The 11,525-nt window shown below is 47.7% G+C and overlaps 1 protein-coding gene across 5 annotated transcripts in view; it reads right to left on the reverse strand.

The window, feature by feature from the left end:
• LOC143489323 (putative methyltransferase NSUN7) overlaps positions 1-11,525 on the reverse strand; it is a 53,498-nt gene that overhangs the window by 36,873 nt on the left and 5,100 nt on the right. For 2 of the 5 annotated variants that reach the window (XM_076988270.1, XM_076988278.1), the window contains exons 4-7: positions 10,068-10,126; positions 4,366-4,505; positions 4,046-4,198; positions 3,186-3,369 (exon numbers count right to left, since the gene is read on the reverse strand). In XM_076988270.1, coding sequence (XP_076844385.1) covers positions 3,186-3,369; positions 4,046-4,198; positions 4,366-4,505; positions 10,068-10,126 — 536 coding nt within the window. Of the gene's footprint in view, positions 1-3,185; positions 3,370-4,045; positions 4,199-4,365; positions 4,506-9,284; positions 9,420-10,067; positions 10,127-11,525 lie in introns of those variants that run through there. The other 3 variants (XM_076988281.1, XM_076988294.1, XM_076988288.1) reach the window with 3 other exon arrangements.

An 11,525-nucleotide genomic window follows, 5' to 3' on the forward strand; every position in this document is an offset into this window, starting at 1 on the left:
TAGCCACTCAACCTAGGAGTGGCCGGCTGGTACCCGGGATGACGTCAGAGCGGCGGACACGCCCCCCGAGGACGTCAGAGCGGCGGACACGCCCCCCGAGGACGTCAGAGCGGCGGACAAGCCCTCCAAGGACGTCAGAGCGGCGGACACGCCGCCCGAGGACGTCAGAGCGGCGGACACGCCCCCCGAAGACGTCGGCTTGGCGGCTCCGCCCCCCGAACGCATCACCTCCCCCCAGCGGCCTGTTCCCGCGACACGGAGGAGGTCCGCGCCGGCTGCTGTCCCCGCGACCCTGGAGAGGTCGCCCGCGCCGGCTGCTGTCCCCGCGACCCTGGAGAGGTCGCCCGCGCCAGCTGCTGTTCCCGCTGCCCACCAGCGGACCCCGCCTGTCCCCGCTGCCCGCCAGCGGACTCCGCCTGTTCCCGCTGCCCGCCAGCAGACCCCGCCTGTCCCCGCTGCCCGCCGGCGGACTCCGCCTGTTCCCGCTGCCCGCCAGCGGACCCCGCCTGTCCCCGCTGCCCGCCGGCGGACCCCGCCTGTTGCCCTTGAGACTGTGCTGCCCCCTGCTGGGCATGGACTTTGTGTGCCCCCTGCTCCGCCCTGTGCCTCCTATGTTCCGTTGCCCGTGTTCCCCTTGCTCCCTGGTCCCATCCCTGGTTTTGTTTTGGTCCCTGTCCCCGTGGTTGTGTCTGTCAAGGTCTGTGTTCCTGTTCTCGTGTCGGTTTCCCGTGGTGTCCTCTCTGTCCCTGTCTCCATGTCTGTTCCCCAAGTTGTAACCCACCTTGTGCCTGTGCCTGTCTCCGTAGTCCATGGTGTCTTTGCCTCTGTGTTTGCCTCCACCCTGTTCCCTGGCCCCACTCCCGTGTCTACTCCCGGTCCTGTCCCGTCCGGCCCTGCTCCCGTGTCTCCCCCTGGCCCTGCCTGTACTACCGTGCCCTTGGCCAGTCTCTGCTCCCCTGTCTCCGGTCCCTGCCATGCCCCAGGTCCCTCGTCCTGTTTTGTCCTGGTCTGTTCCTCCGGTCTGTCCTGTGTCCCGTGGTCCCCTGCCCTGTCTGCCCTTGCGTGCCCCGGAGTGGCATGCCTTGAGGGGGAGTACTGTCACGTATGACCGTGCCCCCTCCGTTAGCTGTCACTCCGAATCCCTCGTGTCTGTGTTCCATACCTGTTTACCCCGCCCCGCTCGTTGTCTCTGTGATTACCTCGTTTGTTCCCACGCCCCTTGTTATTACCGTCACCTGCCCCTTGTTTAATGTCAGTGTATATAAGCCCCTGAGTCTCCCTTGTCCTTCGTCCGGTATTTTGATTTGTGATCGTGTCTGTTTCATTGCTGTTTCTCTGTACCTGACCGTATTCGTGTTTCCCCTGTTACCCATGCTCCCTGTCCTTGTAATGCCTGTCTTTGCATGTTTCACGGACTGCCCTCCTGCTATCGACCCTGCCTGGCTTTCGGATGATGATTATGGTATTCCCCTGAATAAATCTCGCTCTTCTCAGCACTTGTGTCCATCCTCTCGCTCCGTGGCGCGAGCCACGTTACATCTGAATTCTGGTGGAAAAGCTCCTTCATATTTTAGTTGTGTTAAATGCTAACTGCATTCCCACTAAATGCTAACGCTATGACTCAAGGACACTCCACTCTCACCAAGGGTGACATCATATCTTTTGTTGCAGTCAGAACAGCCAAGCAGACAGAGACACTGTATACATATAATGACTATGGTATTAATGACAATTCCTTTAGACCTGTGTGAGTTTAGACCAGACCTGGGCATCGTACAGCCCGCGGGACACATCCCACCCTCCGACTATCGGTAATAAATTAGACATCAAAAGTAAATGTGTAACTATGGTATGTATTACACAGAGATAAGTGCATAAAAAACAATGATGCAAAATACAACTTTTTTTTCAAAATGTTTTGTTTGTCATCTAACGTTAAAAAAAAAAGATTAATGCAGAATGTAAGAAGGAATGGATTTCTAAATATTCACTTAGTGAAGTAAAATGTAAAGCTGTGTGCTTAGTTTGCGATGGATGTTTAAGGATCACAATCTGAATCTCCATTATGAGAGTAAACACAGAGAAACACACTAGATTGATGTAGAGTGTCTGGAGATTTGCTAGCGAAACTGCAAAGGCAGCAGGAAGTTGAACAGCTGCAGTCAGGAGCAGCACAGCACTGCAACAACTCAGACGAGCTCTGATGGAGAGTTTCTAAAATAACGTTTGGTGGACACTCGGTACGCAACATGGTTGGCAATACTTCACCACCCGGAAGGCAGACGTATAAGTAGCATGAAAAGGGGGGTGTGGTAATGAGGGACAGGTGGAGAAGATCTCCCTTACGAGCGAGATTGAGTGCTGTCTCTGACAATACAGGTCTCACATATGCAGTCATATGGAGCCAGGAATGATAAGGAACTCAAACTAAATTTAGATGCAATAAGAAACAAAGAAATGTTATTTTGAGGAGGAGATTGACAGCTGTTAAATCTTTGCAGCGCTAAAGGAAAAGGAAGTGTAGTGGCTAAATGTTTGTTCGTAAATTGTTGACAATTTCTTTCTTTTCATTCATATAAATAACCACTCAGTCAGACGGAATGAACGAGTCTACGCGTGTTAAAAGTTTGAATGACGGTAGAAAACAGTGAGCTCGCCCCGTCTTTACTGAAGATCAAATCATAACAAAACAAAAACCGTTTACATTCGATAGATGCGCGAGTTCTCGAAACGTCATTGCTCAGCATCAGTTCCTATCCATTCTAGAAAATTCTACACATTAAAATAAATGCAGATTAAACTAAATACAAATGATAAACACTAATATAATTATACTGCAATCATAAATTTTCTAAACTATACAAATACTAAATACATCCCAGGAATACCTAAATATGAGCATAAATTATTAAATATAAAATGGCACCAATAGGAAGTGTTTAGGAAGTGCAAATGTGTCTCCAGGTGAACCACAACCAGACTTTTGTATTGGCTGTGGACAAGATACAACCCAGTTACTGATCTATATATGTGTAGGGTGGTGATACAGCCTAGTTACTGAGTCATCATCACAGGTTGCAAATTAAATATTATAAATTAAAACTAAATAAAAACGAAAACAAATCTATACAGAAAATGAAAACAAAATGTCAAAACTAACAACATAGTGAGGGTTGTATGGGTACCTGTATGATCAGTTTGTATTGTGACAGTAGATTAGTATGGTACAGTTGTCCTTTCACACAGGCTGGAAACACCAGCACATCCATGCAGTGTTGGTCCTGACAGAAGGTCTGGCCTTTCAACTGCCCGATGGAGGATACGTGGGAAAAACCTGCAGTATTCAATACATCACACACCTCTTCCATACTTGAGACAGAGAGAGAGGTTTAGTTAGATTTAGGTGTGTGTGTGTGTGTGTGTGTGTGTGTGTGTGTGTGTGTGTGTGTGTGTGTGTGAACGTGTGTACGTGTGTACGTGTGTGTGTGTGACCTCCAGAAGCACTGATTGCATCTGTCTGCAACCCTCTACAATTTATCGTCCTGTGTGTATGTAGGCTCATATGAGCTAGAACACACACAAACACACATGTACACACACACTCACACACACGCACACACACCTACACACACACACACACACACACACACACGTACACAGGAATTTTTTTTTTATAGGACTGGTCACTTTAGAGGAGAGGTTAAACATAGGAGAACTGCCTTAATAGAATGAGAGGCAAAACAATAAACTATTCTATACACCAACAGACAATGCACACGCACACACACACACACACACACACACACACACACACACACACACACACACACACACGCACACACATACACGCACACACATACACGCACACATACACACACACACACACACACACGCAAACACACACTACACATGAACATGAGCACGCACATATAGCATGTCCTCCAGTTAACGCCTAAACATTACAGCACATGATAATAAAGGACATTGTGTGTGTGTGTGTGTGTGTGTGTGTGTGTGTGTGTGTTGGTGGGTGGGATACCTGTACCTGGTTCGGAGTGTGTTAACCCAGGTGTACAGGGGCAGGTTGGGCGCCTGTTTCTGTCTCTGACGCACACCGTCTGGCAGGATGCAGTCAATTGTAAGCAGGTCGTGTTTGATTCTGCAGCGCGCTAACGATGCTGCTAGTTTCGTTTTGAACCTGATGGTGATGACAACAGCCAGCCTCGCAAATATCACTCAATGAGTGACAGTAAACTGCAGCCACGGCAGCTGTGTGTCCTGCTGCCACCGTCATGATTTACACAAGACTCCAGAACTTCCTCCTGTGGCCTCAGCTTGTGTGCATACTGCGTTTTTCCTCCTCACCTGAGCAGGTGTTCCTCCACCTCTCTGACTGCTGGCTCTGTGCCATCCTCTCTCTGATTGGCCGGATGCATGCGGGGTAGGAACTTCCTGTCCTGGAAGTCATATAGCATCACAGCGACGAGACTCATCAAATCATCTGGCTGCTCAGAAAGAGAAAGAGGAGACACAGAGAACCAGCTATTATTACAGCTGTTGTACCGGTTATTCAGAGCTCACAGATATCTCCTCATCAAAGACATATCCCTCAGATAGGGTTGCCACCTAGGTCTGACAAAAAACAAGGACACTGTCATACTGACACAGGGTGGCGAGTGTAATCTGTTGACGGGGGGGGGGGGAGAGGGGTGGTGGCGAACGTAAGTTGTTGAGCGGGGGGGGGCGAACATAAAATGTTACCGGAGGGGTTTAAAATGGACACAGCGAGAATAAAAAAACAGATTTAAAGTGTGCAGAAACAGTCTGAATCGTGGTTTTAACTAACCTAATTTTTGCAGGGACTGAATATTAAAAAGAAGACAAACCGGGACAGCCCGGGAAAACCGGGACAGGCACGTGAAAACCGGGACAGTCCCGGGAAAACCGGGACAGGTGGCAACACTACCCTCAGAGCAGAGATATCTCAAAGAACAGATATCTCCCCATCACACACATGTCCCTCAGAGCAGATATATCTCAAAGAACAGATATCTCCTCATCACACACATATCCCTCAGAACTCTCAAAGCACAGCGATATCCCTAAGCACAGAGACAGGCCCAGGTCTGTCACTAGAATAACACCCTTATAAACACATACATGTATGAACCATGGCCTGTGGAAGCAGAGGAAACTCTGGCCCAGCTGTGGGGACATAAACTTTAACACAGTGGTGTAAACCTTTAACTCACTCTGTCCTGTCCATCCTCTGTCCCTCTCGTCTTTCTCAGTGCAATGGTCCCTCTCCCTATCAAACTATCAACTAGGCCAGCATGGTTAACACGGCGCTACATGTGAGGACATAAAGAACTGGTGTGTTCTTTAACAGGGAGGCTAGCGTGTCCATGCTGGACCGAGTCCCTTTTCTCTCCTCATCCATCTTTCTTTCGCATTTGTCCTCTAACAAGGTCTCCACCAGAGCTCTGGGACCTCTCACGTCACATGTTGCCCGGCAACAGCATTCCCTGATGAACTATGGCTAAACGCTAAGCTAAGAGGCCAAGCCTGCTGACATTATGATGCTAGTTACTGTGGGTGTGCCAACATGTGTGTGCGTGCACACACACACACACACACACACACACACACACACACACACACACACACACACACACACATTTACTTAGAGTTGTGTTACATTTGAGGGGTCTATCAGCGATATGTAGCCTGTTAGCATGGAGGTCATTTAGCTACATGCAATAAATCATCAATAAAAAGTGAGCGATATTACTTTTTAATTTAAATAGTTATTATTTAAGTAATTACTCAGAATATGAATGAGTCATTTCAGCTGATCTAATGTGTGAGCCTGTCTACCTATCTACCTTCTACCCTCTTTGACTTTGGCACATGGGGAACTTAAAAAAAAAAGCATTTTACAATTCAATGAAACCGCCACCATTCCCCACTTGAAATACTGGCCATGTGGTTCAGGTGCCTGTGTGTCTATGAGAGAGACAGACAGACAGAAAGGAAGACAGAGAGGAGGAGAATGACATGAAGTTAGAAAATAAGAGAAAATGAAATAGAGAAAGAGGGAAATAGAGGAAAGGGAAAGAAGGAAGGAAAGAAAAAGAAAGAACGAGAAAGAGGGTAAGAAAAAGAGGGAAAGGAAGGGAGAGAGAGAGAAAAGCACTTAGAATGCAGAGCAAAAACCTGCCAAGTCACCAGTAAACGAGCCACTCACCCTTCACTGTGGCCATATTTCACCTCCAGTGTGTGTGTGTGTGTGTGTGTGTGTGTGTGTGTGTGTGTGTGTGCGTGTGTTTGTGTGTGTGTGTGTGTGTGTGTGTGTGTGTGTGTGTGTGTGTGTGTGTGTGTGTGTGTGTGTGTGACAGTGGAGACACAGCTAACACAGTCAAACCTTCACACAGACTAAACCTCACACAGACTAAACCTCACACAGTATAACCCTCACACAGTATAACCCTCACACATGATATCCCTCACAGTCAAAACCTCACACAATCAAATCCTCACACAGTCAACCCTCACACATTATATCCCTCACACAGTATAACCCTCACACAGTCAAACCTCACACAGTCAAACCCCCTCACACAGTCAAACCCTCACACAGTCTAACCTCTCACAGTCTAACCCTCACACAGTCAAATCCTCACACAGTCTAACCTCACACAGTCAAACCTTCACACAGTCAAACCTTCACACAGTCAAATCCTCACAGTCTAACCCTCACACAGTCAAACTCTCACACAGTCTAACCCTCACACAGTCAAATCCTCACACAGTCAAACCCCCTCACACAGACTAACCCTCACACAGTCAACCCTCACACAGTATAACCCTCACACATGATATCCCTCACACAGTCAAAACCTCACACAATCAAACCCTCACACAGTCAACCCTCACACAGTATAACCCTCACAGTCAACCCTCACACAGTCAAACCCTCACACAGTATAACCCTCACACATTATATCCCTCACACAGTCAACCCTCACGCAGTATAACCCTCACAGTCAACCCTCACGCAGTATAACCCTCACACATTATATCCCTCACACAGTCAAAACCTCACACAAACCCTCACACAGTATATCCCTCACACAGTATAAACCTCACACAGTCAAACCTTCACACAGTCAAACCTCACACAGTCAAACCCCCTCACACAGTCAAACCCTCACACAGTCTAACCTCTCACAGTCTAACCTCTCACACAGTCAAATCCTCACACAGTCTAACCTCACACAGTCAAATCCTCACACAGTCTAACCTCACACAGTCAAACCCTCACACAGTCAAACCTTCACACAGTCAAATCCTCACAGTCTAACCCTCACACAGTCCAACTCTCACACAGTCTAACCCTCACACAGTCAAATCCTCACACAGTCAAACCCCCTCACACAGACTAACCCTCACAAAGTCAACCCTCACACAGTATAACCCTCACACAGTCAAACCCCTTCACACAGACTAACCCTCGCACAGTCAACCCTCACACAGTATAACCCTCTCACAGTCAAACCTTCACACAGTCAAACCCCCTCACACAGTCTAACCTCTCACAGTCTAACCCTCACACAGTCAAACCTTCACACAGTCAAATCCTCACACAGTCTAACCTCACACAGTATAACCCTCACACAGTCAAACCCTCACACATTATATCCCTCACACAGTATAACCCTCACACAGTATAACCCTCACAGTCAACCCTCACGCAGTATAACCCTCACACATTATATCCCTCACACAGTCAAAACCTCATACAATCAAACCCTCACACAGTATAACCCTCACACAGTCAACCCTCACACAGTATAACCCTCACACAGTCAAACCTCACACAGTCAAACCCCCTCACACAGTCAAACCCTCACACAGTCTAACCTCTCACAGTCTAACCCTCACACAGTCAACCCTCACGCAGTATAAGCCTCACACATTATATCCTTCACACAGTCAAACCCTCACACAGTCAAACCTTCACACAGTATAACCCTCACACAGTCAACCCTCACAGTATAACCCTCACAGTCAACCCTCACGCAGTATAACCCTCACACATTATATCCCTCACAGTCAAAACCTCACACAATCAAACCCTCACACAGTATAACCCTCACACAGTATAACCCTCTCACAATCAAACCTTCACACAGTCAAACCCCCTCACACAGTCAAACCCTCACACAGTCTAACCTCTCACAGTCTAACCCTCACATAATCAAATCCTCACACAGTCTAACCTCACACAGTCAAATCCTCACACAGTATATCCCTCACACAGTCAAACCTTCACACAGTATAACCCTCACACAGTAAAACCCTCACACAGTCAAACCCTCACACAGTCAAACCCCCTCACACAGACTAACCCTCACACAGTCAACCCTCACACAGTATAACCCTCTCACAGTCAAACCCTCACAGTCAAACCCCCTCACACAGACTAACCCTCGAAGTCAACCCTCACACAGTATAACCCTCTCACAGTCAAACCTTCACACAGTCAAACCCCCTCACACAGTCTAACCCTCACACAGTCAAACCTTCACACAGTCAAATCCTCAGTATAACCCTCACACAGTCAAACTCTCACACAGTCAAACCTTCACACAGTATAACTCTCACATAGTCAACCCTCACACAGTCTAACCCTCACACAGTCAAACCTTCACACAGTCAAATCCTCAGTCTAACCCTCACACAGTCAAACTCTCACACAGTCTAACCCTCACACAGTCAAATCCTCACACAGTCTAACCCTCTCACACACTCTAACCCCCTCACACAGTATAACCCCATCACACAGTCAAACTCACACAGTCAAACCCTAACACAGTCTAACCCCCCTCACACAGTCTAACACCCTTACACAGTCTAAGCCTCACATAGTCTAACCCTCACACAACAACTCCCTCACACACTCTAACCCCGTCACCTAGTCTAACACTCACACAGTCTGATCAAACTGAAAACCCAGACTTACAGCTCAGATATTAGGGCTAGGGTTACAGTAAAACACATCACAGACAGATAGACTGATTACAGTAGTGTACAGTAGTGTTTATAATCATTTATAACCCATTATGCCCTCCTAGTATTAAACACTAGTAGTCTGTAGTGACGCTCCTCCGTTGCCGTGACGATATCCCTAATGACGTGTGAGTCAGATCTGCTGTGTTTCATCTCATCCACCACACAAGCCTACATTTATGCTGTAGTGTAATACACACACACACACTCACATTTGATATGTGGAAGAGCATCTTGATCTGTAAGCCGTGCAGCTTTTCAGCTCCACCTCCACCTGACGGGAGCCGTGTGTCAGTAGCCCCAGGACATTTCTCCAGCTCCCACTCACTACAGTTTACATTCAACCCTAGATGCCTTGCACACATATAGTTTTAACCACTATACCATCCCCGCGCGCGCACATACACACACACACACACACACACACACACACACACCTACCTACACACACACACACACCTGCACACATACACTCACACATACTCACACATAAGCACACACACAAACTCACACCTACACACATCTACACACACACACACACACACACACACTCACACACACCCACACACTCACACACACCCACCCACACACACTCACACTCACACACACACACACACACACTCACACACCCCCTCCTCACACACACACACATACACACACACCCACCACACACACACACACACACACACACACACACACACACACACACACACACACACACACACACATCTTAATGATTAATAATGCCACATGGATGTTTGGCCAGCAGATGAAATGCAGTCTCTGATTAATTTTGCGTTAGATTAATAGGTTACGTAGCCAAAGTGGCAGCAGAACTTGGCAGTAAAACTTCACTGAGGCTTCATTCCGTAGTCAGAGCTGAGAGGGTGAACTCACACAACCTCTCCACCCCTCAGAATAACTCTACCCGCCCCCTTTTAACTCCTCCCACCTGTCGTGTCCTAGGTGGTGCATTTTTCTCTTTCCACACTCACCATTGGCTGAGACAGGTAGAAGCAGCTGTCAGTCATGATGTCCTCCAATAGCTCCTGATCTGAGGGAGAGAAGATCGGATTAAAGAGGCTGCACTACTTCATCTGGATGTTATGTGGTGGACGCCTGTGAGAGGCGGAGCGAGCGGCGGAGCGAGAGGCGGCACAGGAGGCGGAGCGACGGCTCAGGTCAGCTCAGGTGTGGGAGGTTCTCAAGTTCATGTCTGAGATTCTCTCGTCACGTTTACAGGGCCTGATTTATCTGGAGCGCCCCGATGGGCCGGTGCTGCTAACGGCAGTGTGCTGTGCACCAGATTAATGGGGTTATAAAAATGACGTGCGTCTGCCTTTCCAAGCGCAGATGTAATCACGCCGCCAGACAGATCGTTCCACCATCCTGTCCGTCCTGCTCCTCCAGTGCAGATGTAATCACGCCGCCAGACAGACCCCGTCCCGCCCGCCACGCCCATCACTAGCAAGTCTACCGCCCTCATTACATCTCATTATACGGACAGACAGACTAATTAAAAGAGTCTGTGGAATTGAGGGAATAACGCAGGCAGATGGGAGTGTCCTGCAGGGGCCTTGAGGGCCTCGCAGTGCGGGACTGAAACCAGACGGAACTTCATTACACAGAACCCATCATTCCGCACTTCACATTAAACATTTGTACTTCATAACACAGCGAAACACTGAAACTCTAAAGCCATAACAAGAAATAACATAAGCCATTATTATAATAAGACATTATCACCATTTGAAATTGTGCAAGACAACAGTCTGCAAAGAAAACAATAAAAACTGAGGCCGTCTGGCGTGCTGTTAAGATCAAAGTGCACATTTTTACTGGGTGCTTGTAACTGGTAAAAGTGATGTACTGGGGAAGGGAGATTTCACTCGCTTCTATTTCATTTCTCAGGAGAACCCCATTTGGAATGAAACCTCATAAAGAATAAGGAGAAGAAGAGATGGGCGGAGAGAGAAGAGAGAAAGAGAGAGGGAAGGGGAGAGAGAGGGGAGAAAGAGGAATAGGGAAAGGGGAAGAGAGTAGGAGAGAAAGGGAGGTAGAGAGGAGGGGGATGAGGCATTGTATTTTGAGGGACAATAAGGTGGTAGTAGAAATGAGAGAAGAAAAGCATCATGGGAAAGAAAGAAAATGAGAGAAAATAAAAGAAAAGAATATAGAAAGAAAGAGTGAAAGAGAAACTGGGTTGTTTGACATAAAAGGAAAAAACACAAATTCACCACAAACTCTCTACTTCCAAGAAGAAGCAGAATATACCTGGATACACCACACACACACACACACACACACACACACACACACACACACACACACACACACACACACATTCTGCAGGATGGCTTGATGCATTGCTTTGGATGTAGGCCAACTGGTTTCTCACTCATCGCAATTTACACACCAACACTGGGATACTGTTGTACAACTAAACACACAAT

This window comes from Brachyhypopomus gauderio, chromosome 2 (genome assembly GCF_052324685.1).
Source record: "Brachyhypopomus gauderio isolate BG-103 chromosome 2, BGAUD_0.2, whole genome shotgun sequence".
NCBI classification, from domain to species: Eukaryota; Metazoa; Chordata; class Actinopteri; order Gymnotiformes; family Hypopomidae; genus Brachyhypopomus; species Brachyhypopomus gauderio.